The 18,294-nt window shown below is 36.2% G+C and overlaps 1 protein-coding gene across 4 annotated transcripts in view; it reads right to left on the bottom strand.

Annotated features, from left to right (window-relative positions):
• Positions 1 to 2,335: 2,335 nt before the first annotated feature.
• ZDHHC14 (zDHHC palmitoyltransferase 14) overlaps positions 2,336 to 18,294 on the bottom strand; it is a 121,650-nt gene continuing 105,691 nt past the window's right edge. For 2 of the 4 annotated variants that reach the window (XM_075087860.1, XM_075087859.1), the window contains exons 6-9: positions 17,858 to 17,960; positions 15,988 to 16,097; positions 12,670 to 12,772; positions 2,336 to 3,559 (exon numbers count right to left, since the gene is read on the bottom strand). In XM_075087860.1, the coding sequence (XP_074943961.1) occupies positions 3,203 to 3,559; positions 12,670 to 12,772; positions 15,988 to 16,097; positions 17,858 to 17,960 (673 nt within the window). In that variant the 3' untranslated portion in view covers positions 2,336 to 3,202. Of the gene's footprint in view, positions 3,605 to 12,669; positions 12,773 to 15,987; positions 16,098 to 17,857; positions 17,961 to 18,294 lie in introns of all 4 variants that reach the window. The other 2 variants (XM_075087858.1, XM_075087857.1) reach the window with 1 other exon arrangement.

The following is an 18,294-nucleotide window of genomic DNA, read 5'->3' on the forward strand; positions in this document are numbered from 1 at the left end:
GCCTCAAGCTGTGTCAGGGGAGGTTTAGATTGGGTATTAGGAAAAAATTCTTTCCTGAAAGAGTGATCAGGCATTGGAAGAGGCTGCCCAGAGAGGTGGTGGAGTCACCATCCTGGAGGTATCTAAAAGACATGTAGATGTGGCAGAATTGGCAGTGTTAAGTTAATGGTTGGACTCGATGATCTTAGAGGTGTTTTCCAACCTAAATTATTCTATGATTCTTTAAATCACTGCCTGCTGTCAACAAAATACTGCAAGTAACACACCATGTGTGTTAACAGACTTAGTTCCAAAATCTTCCAGCAGATGTCCTCACAAGGCAGTCGTGTCAGGGAGGTTAGAGATGTCACCATTTAAAAAAGACCGAGATGGGAAGGAAAACAGACTTAAAATAAGGGTGATATTTATATCTAGATAGACAAATTCAAAGTATTCAATTTATTCTCAAGTGCCAAACATAAAAACACAGAGAATATGTTAAAAATAAAGCTGTGATCTTAAAAACTAAAAACCAACCAACTGAACAACAAAAAAACCCACAAACCAAAACAACAAACAAAAAAACACAACAAAACCCCCAGAAGCTAAAAAAGCACATCTGTTTAGTAGCACATCTGTTTCTGTTTCAATTGTCAGGTAATACTTATACCTCAGTTATAAACAAAACAAAAGGTTAAAAAAATGATGGTGAAAAGCATGAGCACAAGTTTCACATGGAAAACAGCATAAAGGCTCTAATCCTGTCCTCCTCCCCTCTGTTTCATGTTAAAATTGACACTAATTTTATCCTGTGCACAGAGCTGATGTGCAGCTTTCTGCACTACTCCCTAGTGACAATGACATACAAATGTTATCACGAAGTTGGTATTCCTGGAAGCATAAAACCCCTCGGGTATTTCAGGAGAGTTAGGAAGAACTATTTCCTTAAAATAGTGATCCTCACCATTACTGCTCCAAGTGGGAAGTTTTGATACCATTAAAAATATTTGACTCGTACTTCTGTGTAGTGAGTAACGCATCCACAGTTAACTACCCACAGAAACCTATGAAGGTAATGATTCTACTGGTCTACAAACTCAAAGCTGGGAGCTTACCCCCAGGCCTATAAGACCAGTGCCTCCAGACCTCAATCCATTACCTGCTTTAATGCAGACATTAATGGCTTCATACATGAGAAGCCACATCAGGGAAAGATGAAATCAAGATGATGAACATCACTGACTCTTCTTCAAGAGCAGACACAGAAATAAGTGCCAATAATTGGGGCTTATTGGGAGACCAGCCAACTGGGACATGTCAGTCACTACAGTTTGGCTGGTGGAAAGAACTCGAAACTGTCCCAGCTTCAGGAAAATGCCGGGAGGGTGGCTCCAATAGCTGCGAGGGCAGACTTGTCTGCCAGAGGTTCTTTAGTGGATCCATTACGGCACTCATAGACAGAAAGCGCTGCTATGTTCTACAGGCTGAATTAGGTCAAAGCTAGCATAATCAATTATGGAAACAGATTGCTTATGAAATCTTAGAGGAGTAGGGTATTTGTCAGTATCTTGTCTGAAGCTCCAATAGCATGGGTGACTGACTTTCTGCAGGCTGCCTTCAATTTCAACAATGAGAGTAAAACCAAAAAGTTTTTTTGCTTGTTGTCAAGTGAATGACTGTGGTGAACAACAGAGAACTGTTATATTTCTTAACTGGTGAATGCTTTCATGCCATAGAAACATCAGATAAATCACACTCAGATCTTAGTTTGTTCTGAGAAAAGAAGAATCCAGGTTCCACATCCTGAAAAGCATGGTAAATACAGTATTAAAGCTATTAAACTTTCTCAGGTTAACTACAGCTCTCTTCAGCTATCACAGAAAATAATTACAAAAATCTCTTCAACCTTTTTGTTGTGCTTTACTTAAAAAATAGCAGAGAATTCTAGGAAATCAAGATTTCAATTTAAAATCTTAAAGGACAAATACAAATGAAGGATTATGGCTGGGGGCAGCTACAGTCTATTGTTAACCATTTAAGATTACTTCACTAAGCTGTCTGTCTTGAATCTTAAGCCCTTTACCCTTTAGCCATATGATAAGGAACACAGAATTACAGTCCAAGCAGAGGCTAACTCTACTGTTTCCAAGTAAAGACTTCTCATGGGAACAAATACACATCTCAAACAAAACCATAAAAGATGCTGAAGCAATCCTAATTGTAACCAGCTCTTCCTCCATAGCTCTGGTTTCATTATGTAAACATATTCCAGTCAAATCTTTACAAACTATGTCAACAAATCATGATTTCCCCCCTCTTTCCCCAGGAAAACTGTGCAAGGACAACTGTACACATGTCCAAGAAATAGAGGATGTCATTTTATTGGAGGTCCACAGGTAACTGTATCACATTAGGGAGTGGAAGAATCTCGTGGTATGGCACAACACAATACCTCATTCTAAACACTTAAACAGAAGGTTAAATGATATGCAACATGATCAAATCAGTAATTCTCCGTCTTCTAGGCACCACTGATTAATTTAAAATAAACTTTAATGAATTGAAAAAATAATACAGTCCATTACTTCGTTGGTTGCACTGTCTTTAAATGAAACAGCACTTTGAAAGTCACAAATAAAAAAGCAGCACTTTCTCTTAATACCAACACCACTGTAACACATACTGTAGCGTGGCATGCAAACCCATATCTGCAGTCTTTTTTTTTGTTTTTTTTTTTTGTTTTTTTAACTAACAAATGGAATGGTAATTTTCTATCTCAAATATTAGTAGCATAACATGTAAGTGCAGATCATTCTGGCCACAAGTGTGGTAAGCCTTAACAAGTGTGTATTACAAGAGCATAGAACACAGAGCATGACACTTACATCCAAGAATCTCTCTCTTTTGTACTGTACATGGTGTTTGTTACAGGCTGAATTCCAACTTGCTGTACCAAGCTTCAGGAAACAAGATTACTGACTGTTTCTGGTTTTGCTTAAAAATAAAATGCAGTCACCATCAAAGCACAACCATTAACAACCCGGTCAAAAAAATGCCACAGCTCCATCGAAAAAGTGACTTGTCTTTTTAGTAGACTCCATTACGTGATAAAGTTTCCATTATAGGCATGTTACGAAGTCTTACAGTGGTACTGCAGTGTCATTCCTGTTAAGCAGAGATTTGTATAGACACCAAGAAATGGTGCAATGTTCAAAAAAGCTGTTCAAACAGAGCTAAGCTTCACAAGACCACGTACTGAGTCTTCATGCAATGAATCCTGGCTGGCTAGACTCAGGACGTGCATTGTATGGCTGTGTGTAATAGGACTTCCACTTGGCAGCATCCCAGGGGGTGATGGAGCTTCTTCAGGAGTGAGAAACTGATGGCCTTCATGTTCCTCTTTTAATGGTATCATGTCTGTCAAACCTGTATCTGATGTGAGATTTGGCATAGAAGATGGTGGTGTTGGTTGCCCTAGAGTTAGAGTTGCACAAGGCCCACTGATAGTAGTCTTTCCTGGTAAAGGTAGCTCTTCACTAGTTATGCTTGGCTCACTCTGTAGCAGAGGGGTGGCAGCGGCCTGCAAAACGAATTTAGTGCTCTGAATGCACTGATCTTGGTCACACTGTAGAATGGAAGGGTGTCAAAATTATATAAGGCAAACAAAAGAAAGGAAAACAAAGGGAGAATATGGACAAAAAGGTATGGAAAAGAATGGGATGTGAAGAGAAAAAAGAAAGCCATTAGTATCGTTCCAGGGTTAGCCACCCAAAACTCCCATTGCATGCTGCCCGGGAAAAAAAAAAAAGAATGCATGCATAACTGAGCCAGTGCTTTGGATTACCATCAAAGTAAATTATGACAACCATTTACAGTGTTCACTTAAGAATTTTGGTATGCTCTAAAATAGTATATTTTGAGTATTGTAACTCAAATGCTTTACTTATTCTTGTTCGAAGCCATTTGGAAAGCCTAGCTGCACAGTCCATGTGTAACTAACTGCATCGGGCACCTCAAAACCTCACCGATTCCAGGTGAGATGGATCACTTCCACAGTACTCATTTTACCCTAGAGTAGCTAGCAGTTCATAGAGGCCCGAAGGCATAATCCAAGCATCTTTCCAAGTTCAAAAACACTAGGCAAGTGCCTTTTTTAAAATTGGTCTTTATGTGTTGGAATTAAGGTGCTGCAGAAGTTTTCCAGAAGAATTCCTTTGATGCAGGAAGTTTTATAAAGATATAGCTGGCAGTACAGCCTCTATGAGCAAAAATTCTCCCCCATCCTCCCAATTTAATACATTATACATGCACTCTAGAGAATATACTACACTATATGCAATACTCTATAGGATGTGTAGAAATGAGGCAGTACTGCAGATGCATTAACTTGATATCAACTTTCCTGATTTTTAGGCTGTTCCTTGTTTAATTTAATCTTGATAATGTGAAGAATCGAGGTACAAATCACAAATTTTCTGGCAAGCACTTTCACAATAACAAGCCAAATTCAGCATTATATAAATCCAATTAAGCTCAGTGAGTATTATCAGGAATGCTTTTGGCTCAACATCATTCCTAAGGATGGTTCACACAAAATTATCATTTATTCCTTGAGATGACAAGACAACAGGTAGGTATTTCAATCATGTCCGGCTAGCTAAGTGGGTAGTAGACCTACTGCCAAATTAAGTTTCTGTAACACAAACTGGCATGATATTTGAGAGCTTCCAAGGACAATATTTAATTCACAGCCTGATCAGTTATAACATCTGCAGATTCTCAAAATCTTATTAGATTCATTTGCCATACTGCTGCTCTGCTGTGCAAGAGAAACACTACAGTCAATGAATAGAACTATAACTCCAATGCAGCAAAGAAAATTTTGAAGCAAGCAAGCAGAATAAAAGGATATATCCAGAGGTAAGACATGCTTATTCACGGTTGTTATTTCAAGGATTCTGTTAAACCAGTATGTTCTGCTTTACAACTGACTTCTTTGATCTATATCAAATTACTGAAAGACATTACAAACCCAACATCTGTTCGAGATATTTCCAATCATAACCATCGCTACTAACATTACAGCAATCCCCTAAAATGCCCATTTGAGTTTAATAAGCCACTGTGATATACTCTATGCAAACTCATGGAAAAACTTTTGCTGCTTTACTGTATGATGAAAACCATCACTATGAATGCTTCCTCTGATGTTTTCAGGTCCTCCAGTTCCACCACTGAATAGCTTTAATGATGGATGTATGCACATTACATTCAGAAAGTGTGCAGGCAGACTACTTGGTCACAGTAAATAGGTAGTACTTTAAATGTGTCTAAGTGATTTAGGACTTCCAGACCAGCTACTTTTTGACAGGCAGAAGTCCAATCCTTACTCAGATATGTGTTTTCCAACACTTATGCTTTCAGAAGGATAAAGGCACTGTCTTCCCATTACATACATTGAGTTCATATATGTTGCAGACAATTTTCTGTCACACAAAATGATGAACAGCCCCAGCCAAACAATTGAAGGGGTCCCATCTAATTTCAGAGGGATTACTCACAGGCTTAAAGCCAAAAGCTTGCATAAGTACCTTACTAAAAAGAAAACTATCAGCATCTTTTGAAGTCAGGCTTTCAATTAGTAATTCAATGTGAATAACTCAGTCTTGATTAATATACCGTTATTCATGCCTGCTTATTTCAATCAGACTATAGCCCTTCAACCCACCTTACTGTGCAGACCTTAAAGATCTGTTAACTGAATTTTCAGACTTCAAAAAAGACCAACAAAATCTGTCTTCTCTGAAAAGCAGTATCCAAAGAGCATGATAAATAACAAAGGCATGCCCATAACCACTGGGGTACATTGAAAACAAATAATGTTAGCAGCTGACTTATGCTTTAGTGAAGCTTCAGCACTGACCTTCAAAAGGAAATCATTAACGTGTTCCAGGCAATACAACTATACAGTTTTAAATTAGCTGAAGGTAATTCACTTGAACCCATTGTATTGCCTGAACTCATTTTCTTCTTACTGAACTCTACTGCATTTCAACTGAATCAATATCCAAAAGATAAAGTAGCCTCATAAAGCTCCATTAAACAGAGTCTTATAAAACTTTTTCAGGTGCTGTATACCTCTTCATTTTCCATGCACTTGTCACTTCCCTAAAGCCCCTCCTCTTATTCAGATACATTTCAGGTTTTCTTTTTTTTTTTTTTGTTCTATTTAACAGTGATCAACATGAAATTTCTTAAGAAAATAAAGGCTGTGAACATCTTTCAAAAGTGACTAGAGCGGGGTTTGTACTAGAAAAGGTAGATGGGTTAGATGGGTTCAATGAAGCGCTCAAAAACACCTGATAAAAACAATATAAACTATTAGGGTAGACTATTCTTGTGTCTAAACAGTCAACTCAGAACTAAACAAGGAAATCAGATTTGTTTATAGAGCTGGCATGGTGGTTTTTCCTTGATTCCATATTTCACTCTTAACTAAATGAAATTTAGGGCCAAAAGTCTTAACAGCTATTAATCACATGAATTTTCAATGCCAGCATTTCAAAAAGAATAAAAAACTATGATTGTAACAAAAAGGAAGCCAAGCACTGAAATCTAAATAGCTAAAAATCTGCTGTAGAAATTATTCCACCAGTACTTTCTTACGTTAGATCTACTGATTTTATTTTCCACTTAAAATTTCCACTGTTTTAGAGGAACAGTGGATTCTGAAGGTAAGACATCTTTAATAAGTTCTACAAGTACAAAAGTTCAATTATATATGTGCATAGAAGTTTTTAGCCATCTCTGTATTTATTTCCACATCAAAAGGCACAAATTAAAGCAAATTAGACAAAACCTAAAATTCTGTTTATTTCACAAGTAATAAATACAAACAACTAAGGAAACAATATTTTTGATCTTTTTTTCTGCAGTAAATCTGATTTTTTTTCTAAGCTACACAAAAAATACATGTTAACATAGGTGTACATGGCAATGTATTTTTCACATTTCTAATGCCAGAGATTACTTTCTTTGAATTTAAAATTAATTTTGTTAAAAATTTTCTAAACACTGGTAACATTAAAGAATTGTTACAGTTCTAAAAAGATGGAGAAAAGAAGGTTGAATTATCTCAGCATCTCTGAATAACGTACAAACACCAGTATGTTTGGAGGAGACTGACAGCACCGAATAACAGGCTGTGAAGTAACAGAAAGGATGCTGAAATGCCATACTAGATGGATACAATAGATGGGTAAAGAGTGGAGGGATGGAGCTGAATAACTGTTCCCACAGCAGTAGGATTTCACACTCAAAACCATGATATTGCAGATACTGTGCAACAACTGAGCCACAAACCTCACCAAGTCAATGGCTCCGCTAGCAACTAGTACAGTGCGCCAGGAGATCTATGAAGAGAAATGCTTCTGAAGCCAAAGGGGAAACTATACCTGTTCCAGGGATTTTACTGCAGACTAGCGACTGTTTGTTCTTACGGACTGAATGGCCATGAATAGTTAGAGCATGTTGGGTGCATTCCGGGAGCACATCTTCAGAAAGAAATCTAGTTCACGTGCTCTGATACTGCTCTGAGATGTGAACAAAAATGCAGTAAATATGCACAATCAAAAGAATTGCTTCTAAAACATACCTCAATCCAAAGCAAAACGCTGAAGTTGATTTACTGCATGTGGCCTTAACCCACTTTAACTGTGAAGTAAAATGGTTTAATGAAAACCCTCTATCAACCTTGACTGTAGTGATGTTGACTTGGTAAGAGCCCTAAATTCAATTTTGGGCAATAATATATCATATTTGTGAAGTCCGGCAGTAAATATACAAGGAAAAACACTTGTAAAACTCCCAACGAAGTGGAGCTCCTATCCTTCCTGATCCTTGTACTGTCACGGTAGAAATACTTACTCCTACTAATAAGAATGTGGAAAGCAAAGGAAAAAGTACGCTAGGATGGTTAGAGTTAAAGCTGGCCAGATCAGCTGAATTCCTGTTTCCAGATCAGTGTTAGAAACACTGATGTGAACATTTGGGAGAAGACTTTGCTGAACATCTCACTGGTAACAGATTTTGCGCATGCGCTGTTATGTTTCCTATAATTTTCAGTGGTATGTGTAAGTAAGAAAAGAAGCACTCTAAAGAATTTGCATCCAGGAAAGGAAAGGGAGAACTGGAAATAAGGGAATTTGGCACACAAGTAACTACCTAAGTGCTGAACAAGAGATGCCTAGAATGCAGGAGTACAAGTGAATTTCTTAAAAACAAGGAAATAAACCTGTCCTGACACAGAGGCAAGTGGAAGTAAAATCTATCACTTCATAAGGCGTTAGAGAATTCCTAGAGACATCACAGTAAAAATAAAGCAAACTAATTCCTCTAAGAAAGTGCATGGAGAGAGATGGATTCTGTGTTTCTTCGTAATGGGTTACTAAAGAATAAAATACCCTGTATCGAAACCCAAGAATCAACACAGGCTTTTAAGAGAAAGCTATGTACTACAGAAGTGCAGATCCAGGCAATGGTAGCTGATGGGTTTATGGTGAAATAAGAATTTTTTTTCAGAGTAGAAAGAAAATAAACCTTAAAATGAAAGAGAACAACAACAAAAAAACCCAGAGAAAATGATGATTTTGTAATGGGTGTGATACTGTGTTTCGTGCAAAAAAAAATTTTAAGAATGAGAAGATACTTGGGCAATTAAACTAATGAAGAGCTTGTAAAAATAATCAGCAATAAAATGCGATAGGGAAAAACTCTGGAAATATCTGACCTGCAGATCATCAACTCAAAGTGACTATGCTTGTCACTTGGATAAGGATATTAAGCAGCTGACTAATGAATTTAGGCAATTAATTTTATATTATATTGGAAGAGAGATTTAAAACACTGGGAATGTACCAGGAAAAGAATAATTATGAGCTTCCAGCCTTCAAAAAAGTAAATAAAACTTCAGCTTTTAGTAAAATAAGGGAGATACTAAGGGCAAAACAGGAGAAAAAGATCTTTTATAAAGATCTAGAGAAAAAAAAATAAATCACAGTCTGGGTCTATGAAGCCGTGATTATAGCAACAACCCTGACTTTCTGAGATTGTGACAGAGTCACTAGCACAAGTAGGGTAGCTCCTATATGAAATATTCAAAGTCTCAAAGGCAAAATTACCACCAAAGCTGTTAAATACAAAAATAATACCCCAAAAATGGTATCCTGAATCAGAGATTATGTATTGCACTGAAGTGTTTGGCAAGTTTAGCTTAGTCTGATATTTATTTTGAGGTTAAATGCAAAAATGGTGCTATGCAAAAAGATGTATTAAAATAAATGAAAGCAGAAGATAATACCAAGAAACCTAGAGAGACTTAAAGAATGACCAGATGCTAGTTGGGGGAGGCACAAGGATTCTCTCTAGGAAGACACAAGTCACTGAGCAAAAGATTTGAGGGAAGGGAAGAGAAGGAAAGGAGAGAGGGAGGGGAAGGAATAATAGAAGATGAGTGTGATAGAAGATGCTCATTAAAATCTTCCTGTAATATCAATGGGCAGGAGAGACATTTTAGCACACTATATGGATTAAGTAGTATAACATCTAGACATTAAGATTCAATGTAGAGATAAGACGATGTAACGCATTCTGGAATGAAATGCAGGGAGACACACCATAAAGGTGTACTGGAACACACTTCAGATTTCTAATAAATTATTTCCTGTACTGAAGAGCGTTACACTCTGTTAACAGAGTGTAATTATCTCTGATAATGTATAAATGACTAAACCTCTGCCATTTAAAAAGTATTTATGGACTAAGATCTACGCACGCTCTTAAGCCAAGGAATTTCACTTTGCCTGTCCTTATCTGAAACCATAATAATACAAGCTGTAGTACCAGATACAAACCCTTCAAATTAGCCATTTCTTTGTGGCCCATCTGCCTCAGCTCCACAGAAGTTATTTTCTTTTTATGCCTCTGCTTTTTTTCCCCAAGAGATATGCAATATTCCAGAAGGGAAGACTAAAACATATTCCATCTTCTGCCCAACCTTTGTCAGTGAGGACATGAGGTAAAAAGAAAACCTTTCTTCCACAAAGACTTTCCCTCTACTGTTTTGCTTCCACGGGAGTCTTGGGCTTGACCATTAATCACCACAGGAAATTTTTATGCTTGCATCTGAACTTCTAGCAAGAAGGATTCTAGAGAATCTTGCAGAGATTCCTCCTTTAAAAAAAACCCCAAACCCAGAAAACCCAGCAGGATGCTGCATGCCTTGTTATGCTTCTGCCATAAAGCATACTCCACTGCCTTTCACTCAAGAAGCTTCAGCAGTCTTTTTAAAGGGAGAACAAGTGAATGGCTGGTGTTCCCAGTGCTCCTGCTCCCATACTACTTCAGAAGAATCTAAGACTGTGTATTGGGAAGAAAGCCGAGAGAAACAGATACTGTAAAGTCCGGAAAAGTACTAGGGGGTCACTTCACAGGGGAAAAGGTTTAAAGAGAATGACAATTTCTGTTGACATTTAAATCGGAACAGGAAATCTGGTACAGAATGGCTGAAAACAACTAAGCTAGCAGTAAGGTGAAGTACTTTTGGTAGAAAAAAAAAGGAAGTATATGTTTTGTGGATGAGATTGAGGTCTTCATTGTGAAATAGTGAAATCAGTCTTGTTGTTTGCTGCTTTATAAGATAGGAGAGATGGGAACCTGAAAGTAGGTACAGAGTCTACTGAGAAGAGCAAAAATGTTGACCTTAGAACATTTAAAAAGGGAAATGTAAATCAAGAACAAATCTGAGGCAAAGTTTCTCCTTGTGCATTGCTGCCAGCTGGAAATGAATTTATAATTCTCATTGCTTCAAGCAATTCAGGAAAGAATGCAAGATATTAAATAGGGAAGAGAAAATAGTGCTAGAGAGACTGGGAAACTAAGCAGGTCTTTAACAGTTTGCAACAAAACTCAAGGGAAAAATGTTAATGTTGATAGCCAGCTGCCACTAGAAGCCAATTGTCTCGGATACAGACCAGGAATAACACCCTGAGAAAAATGGCATCACAAAGATATTCCTCCACACCAAACATGACCTATTACATTTTTCAAGGTTTTTCTGAGAGATCATTTTCAGGAATGAAAGCTGCACATTTCCAAGTGACTGCTAACTGTAAAGAACCCAAGCCTTTCCCAGCTTGAGTAGTGTGATCTAGGATATAAGAAGTTCAAATCTTTGAAGAATTTGTGTATTTACATGTATTACACTCTAAAACCGTAAAAGCTACCTGTTTGACTTAAAGTAATAACATAACAGATTTCTCAATTTCTAGAGAAAAATGTAGTCAATTTTCTATCAAACTAGAACAAGATTTTCTCGTTAATAACTAGTATATAATGATAGTGTCTTCTTACAATGCAAACATTCTTATAAAGTTAAGATAGTTTAATGCTAGGGACTTATTGTGGCTTAATGATCCTCACAAATAAGGAGTCTTAACAGAGTCAGAAAGTTTGGGTAATCCCTGAAGGACCTCAGTCTACTACTAAGGTTTGCTTTCTCTCTTTCTTTTTTTTTTCTTAACCTCCTTTTCTCTTTTCAGTTACTTTTTTTTTTTTTTTAGTGAAATTCACATGGAGCATTATCTTGTTCTGCACCACTGCACCTCATAGAAGATTCAGAGTTAATACTGTGTCTTTAATACATTTTCTCATTAAGTAAACTAACAAATCTTCTATTTAATCCTCAAAATAAGTAAAACCAGCTTAGGAACTACAGCAAAATTTTTATACCAGTTTATCAGTGACACTAAAACTAATCTGTCTAGGAATAGTGAGTCTTTTCTTCTTCTGTTCAAAAGAAAGGCTGAATTACATTAGAAGGACTTGTGGCCTCCTCTTTTCTGGCAGAGGGAGGGTGTCCATAACTCAGGGTTTCTTTGATAAAGTATTAGAACCCACATATGAAGATATGTGGATAACAATTCAGAAACAGGCACATATGTAAGATGCTTGCCTTTGGAAAAAGATCTCATTCCAGTTATTCTCTTCTTCTTGGCACTGGAAATCCTATCTTCCATTATGATAGCCAATGCTACCAGCAAAAAACTAAGTAAAAACTATTGGCACGGTTTCAAAGATGCTTAAAAGCTTTTGTTGTAACAATCCAGTTGCCATTTTCTGTTCATTGGAAGTTCAGTGTCCTCCTGCTCTTTCTTCAACATACTTCTCCCCTAGAAACTCCTCTTTGTTCACCTTTGCTTTTTAAAATACATTAGTCTATGCAAAACCGGAGTGTACAAGCAAAGGAGGAAATAAGAGTATGAAGAAAGTGCCATACAAAATAACAATTAGCTGGAAAATGATGAGCCAGAGTAAGTCCATGATACTTGAATATTCCAGTTCAAAACACAGCAGATGTCAACAGTACAAGTCAAAATGCCAGTAAATTCAGTAAATCAACAGTGTAGAAAAGCCTCTCTTTTTAGAATCCATGAGCAATAACTACTACACTGGGTAGAACATACAGCAAAAAGAGCCTTGCAGGTTTTTTTTTCTTTACTGTTAATAAACACGCCATTCCACCCAGAGTGTCAGCTGTATCCAGTTAGTTATTACTTGATTAGTTCACATGAAAGTGGAGAAGGAAAACATTCACAGGAATCTTGATGAACAACACTATGGGATGATTCCTACCATATTGCTCTGCGATTGTGTGGCCCCGTACATAGTAATGCCATTTGATGGTCCTGCTAATTGCGGTGTATCTGGTTGTATAAATCCTCTTCTGTCAATTAAGCTACAGAATAATCACAACAAAGAAAAAGTGTTAGAGATATTTCTGATCAGTAACTACCTCCTCTCGATAAAAAGAAAATTTTTATCATACAACAAACCTTAGTACCTCGCCAATACCTTCAAATGTCCCCTTTTATTCAGCTGAAGTACACGACTTCATTTCTACTCACCAGCAAAGTAACTGTTTTCTTGTAATACGGCCCACCACGTAGTCATATGGACTGCTACTTTTCCGGATTTTTAGCATAGATTAAAGGTTTAGTAGTTTACCAGCAGATACCACAAAACCCAAGAATTTTAAACTACAGGTGTGAAAACAAATTACAAAACTCACTAATGCGCTTTGAATCAGTATCTATTTTGAAGGTTCTTTTGTTTTTGGTTTTCACACCTCTAAATTAAAGCTACTTAATCACAAAGTTTAGAAAGAAAGAAAGAGGAATTTTTGTTCAGACAACTTATTTGCTGGGTGTTTCATGACAGCTACTTAACACTATTTATAGTGCTCCACTATTCTTACCAAAGTGATACGCTCATAAAATTCCTATTTTCATCTAAGAAAATGTTTTGCATAAAAATTAATAAAAATAATTAAAAATCCAAGTAAGATTATAAAAAAATAGAATGTAATAATCTGAGCTAGCTAAAGATTTTGCTAAAATTCCAAAATTTTACTCTCTTTTTGAGAATTATAAACCTCACTTAGGTTCTGTTAGTTAATACTCCTAAAAGGCTGAATGTACAGAATGAAGTATTGTATTCCACATGTATGGAAGTGATATGAGCTAATACAAAAAAAACCCCAAACAAAAACCCAACAACACAACAAAACAACCAACCAAAAAAAAACCCACAAAAAAACCCCCAACAAAAAAACCAAACATCAACAAAAAAACAACAAACAAAAAACTTTTCAACTGCTTATGCTTCAATTCATTCAAAGTTGTTGTTTCTTAAAATTATATGTAGCTTTCAATTATAGTTCCATATATTTATAACCATAGGCCAAAATGTTTTTTTTTTTCCTGTAACCTGAACAATGTTACTTCCCATCTGGAAAACTACAGATTTTACCACAGGATATCAAATTTTAACTAGAGGGTTTACAGTTCTAGTTACAAAGACATTATGTCAGGAATGCCTTAAAACACCTGAGAGCTAAAGTCAGCACAGAACTGCTTTTATTTGCTGATTTATGGAACCTCTAAATTCACTAAAGGGTCAAGATGGCTTCAATTTTAAAAGACAAGAACAGGATGCATAGGAAAATCAAAGCCATTTCCCCCCTCAAATGTCAATGAGGTTTCTACCACTTAGAGACCAGTTTAAGCTCTCCTCAGGAAGGTCTGCAGAACAGGTTTTTATGTACCTTCAGAACACACAGAAATCCACCTGAGATTACAATCTGTCATGTGGAAAGCACTCCCTCAAAAATCAGATGCTTAAAAAGGTTATATGATTTATTACATCAGAACACTACTTAGACCTATGTTGACAACTATGGATCAAAATAAGATTTGAAAGTTACTGTTGAGAGCATGTAAAATGCATTCTGAATTTGCTAGCACAGGTTTAAAAATGAGAAACATGATCTTTAACAGAATTGAGAAAAATTTGGATTATTTACACATGCTCTCTTAATCTGCATTCTATTCTCAAAGGCACTTGAACATTTTGAATTTTAAGCTGTAATTGCTGCAAAACCACTTTACTAGAATTTAAGGAAAAATATATATTTAGTGACAGAGCTGAGATTAAAACTCAAAAAGAAGCAAGGTTATAATTTACATTTTACAGTCAGTAATTTTTACTATTGGTCACAAAATATGCCCCTGCAGAAACTCTACATATACTTCACATCTAAAGTCACGTTGCTACATGGAATTTAGGAAAAAATGTACAAACTCTGTTAAAACACAAAAACCAAAGCCAGCCTGGTCTAATTGCATGCTGCTGTTCGTATGAGCCTAAGATTCTATTTGGAATACTGAGAAACATTATGTAGTTTTAATAAAGATTTCCATTTGAAGCATGGTGTTTTGTTTTTATGTCACATACTTTCATGAAAAGCAAAATGGCAGAATTAAAGGGCTGGCTTCAGGCACTATTCATATAGGCAGGAAGCAAAGAAATGGGTTACTCTTTCTCACCACAGGGATTATAGTGTTAACCCAGTACATGGAAATCTTAATGCAGTTGTCTCCTCCTTAGGAAAAGATGACAGTCTCTCCTGTTGACCTTCAACTGCTCGTAGAAGAACCACCTCTGATATTCATAATAGCAAAGACAGAAATCCCACTTCTAATGAAACACCTTAGCCACTGGACTATAAAGTCATTTACTTTCTTTCTTCTCGCTAGTCCAGATTCATAACTATATAATTCCAGGCAAAGCAAAACAGCTTCTACTGATGAGTATGCCATGAAAATAACGTACAAGATGTCAGCCACTCTCTACAGAGGAGCTGGGCCTCTACTGTACATGTAGTACATGAACTACCTAACCGCTGAGCATTGGAATAAGAAGAGAATTAAGTCTTTCCAGCTATCAGTTTTACTTCTCTAGTCTCAGCTCTATTATATTTTGTTCACGCTGAAAAAACCATCTGCAACCTTGCGTATACAAATCTTTTGGTTTTCAAAAGAGAAAATGTATGCAGCAAAAATTAATCCATTAAGCTTTCTCTGAAATTGCTTTTGTGTAAGACCACCAAATTCAGCTTAACGTATATACGTTAACAATAGTATAAATAAAGAAAAATTACTGTCTATTTAAATAAAACTGTTCAGAGTGAAAAGACAAACATGAACAATTATCAAGCTAGTTGTAGAATTAAGGTTTCTAAACTCATGTCACATTTGTGAGATATGTAAGAGTTCAATAAACTTTCAAATCGCCCATCACGCAACAGCTAACAACTAGAAACCTCTCACACCTCAAAGCTATTAAGTGCAGTGGCAAAAGTTCAAACAACAGGTAAACAAGTTTATTTTAATTTCAGATGTCAACCTTAAATACATTTTGCAGGAACCTAGTTTAACCACAGTTTACCAACTTATCTCTTTACTACTGAAGACAGACTTAATTAAATCTTCCAATGGACAGTGAAACAAAACATTATTTTTGTTGAGTAAACTCAAGCAACCAGAAAGAATATTCTTTTCATCAATAATCATGTGGTTTCATTTATACTAACAATACTTTTGATACTCTTACCTTGGAGAGAGGGGCCCACAGAGTGCAGCACAGCAATTAGTAAAGATGTTGCCATAACTGTATGGATTATAGTTTTCTTTACCTCTTTTATTTGACCATGATCCTTTAATCTGAAGAGATACGAACAAGATGCATCACATATAATACAATACAGAAAATGGCTGAGACAAATTAAGGGTTACCAAAGCAGCACCATGCTACTCACATCAGAGGCAGACCAGAGAAAACCCATTATCACACTTTCCAAACAGCTTCGAGCTTTGAGTGGTTATGAAAGGCTGGACCCTAAAATCTTACAAGCAAGCACATACTTTACCTCCATAGATTTAGACAAGCCTAAATCTCAAAGGATCAATATACTTACAGTAGGAATTTCAGCATCTAAACATAATGGTCTAAGCTTAATTTTACAAATATTATGGAATGTTCTACAGAAGAGGTTCAACTGCAACATACCATTAAAGCCATCAATAGAGCTCACTCTTTCCATACTCTTGGGTAACTTCTCAAGCTGTGCAATACCACACAACATTATCTTCCCTAAAGTTCTCTAATGACTCTGAAATATTATGAAGCGACTGCAGTCATTACTACCTTTTAGCACATATTAAGTTTTCTTTTAGCTATCCTTGCTTTTCTTTTGTGAGATACTTGAGAGCCTGAGCAAAACGTCTGACTCTATTCAACTGGAAATGTATGCTTTAAATGAAATTACTGAACAGTTTACTTGGGATTCAGACATGTTACACTGCTGCAGTTTCCTGCTATCTGATTTTCAACAATCCAAACCTGACATTTATTTGAGGGAAGGGGGGATAGTAGAAGCATGCTGGGTCTATCTAAAGAGACAATGTTGGCCTAAACCTAATAACTGAAGAATACCAGAGTATCTCATCTGTCTTACTAACAAGGTAGATTTCTTCCAAGTCAGGCCACTTGCTCAGATACTTGATGCTGAGGCACAATTAATTCTGAGCCTGCTTGGTAAGTTTTTTCTGGTTGATTGGTATTTATTATAAAATATCTAATTTTAACTGTGACCTTAAACAATAATAAAACATGTGTTTGACAGTCCCAAAGAGGCTACTTTCATATTTGCCAGGTACCTATGAAAAAAGGTACAACAGAAAATTAAAATAAAATAATTTTAAGCCTGCAGTAATTTGTTAGATTACTTGCTAAATTCCAACAAGCTTTTTATACCATTAGCTACCTAGCTATTTTTATTTTCTCCTTTTATCCATTTGGTATTTCTCCTTTTAGTTAGGGAAGGACACATGAAGCCTCCACACATAGCTAAACATAATTTCACACCAAAATAATGGAAACCAATGTGCAAAATAGGACAACTGTAGAAATGAGCAAGTGGACCTTTAAATTAATTATATACTCCTTGACAGATGTTTTAGACCTCAGACTGGCAAAGAAATTTCAAAGGAAGAATAAAATAAAGGACAAAATTTTTGTTTTGAGAATTCAACACACTCTGCAGTTTTTACAATAAGCAATTTTTCATTCAAAGAATATTTAGGACTCCCACTGAACAAGAGATACTGAATAATTTCCTACTGTATAAAATACACTTGTTTCTTTGTCTCCTCTCTTCTACATTTTCCTGTTTCAAGATACAGGTCCTGTGGGTGTAAATCATAATGGACACACTATGTAACCAGCACATTTTCAAGCCACAAATCTAGTCCAAAAGATACCTTCTGATATTTTGAATCAAGCATGACCAGGTTGCTTCCTTCTTTCCTACTGAGGCATTCACAAAATTATGCAGGCAGGTATGACTTCTCTAACAGTAACAGAGAAAAACCTCCTCATTACTACTTAGAAACACATATGTAGAAATATATTATGAACTTACATCTTCATTTGTTGTTTGATTGGAGCTGATCAAATACGTGTGAAAACCTGAGAGGCCAACAATGGACCATACTGAGAAAAAACACACCACAGCTTCCAGCACAGTAATTGAAAGTCAAGGAAATATATGCAAATGGAAAAAAATATTATATCCAATAATAAGCAGTTAAAATAATAAAATTCAGGGTAGTCAACTTATAGTCCACAAGTCCCTTGAGATCGTTGGCATACTTCAAAAGGGTCAGCAAAAATTAAACTCAGAAAAGGAAGCCTATTGTCAGTAGGCTTTAGTGTACAGGCCACTGAATAGCATCTACACCAGCAAATATTTAAGGGTCTGCAGACTGAAAAAGGCTAGAAATTACTGATGAGTGGTTCTGATCTTAATTGCTGAAATTCAAATTTTCGTGTTCATCATATAAAAGTCATCACATTCAT

Source organism: Phalacrocorax aristotelis, chromosome 3 (genome assembly GCF_949628215.1).
Source record: "Phalacrocorax aristotelis chromosome 3, bGulAri2.1, whole genome shotgun sequence".
In the NCBI taxonomy this organism is placed as follows: Eukaryota; Metazoa; Chordata; class Aves; order Suliformes; family Phalacrocoracidae; genus Phalacrocorax; species Phalacrocorax aristotelis.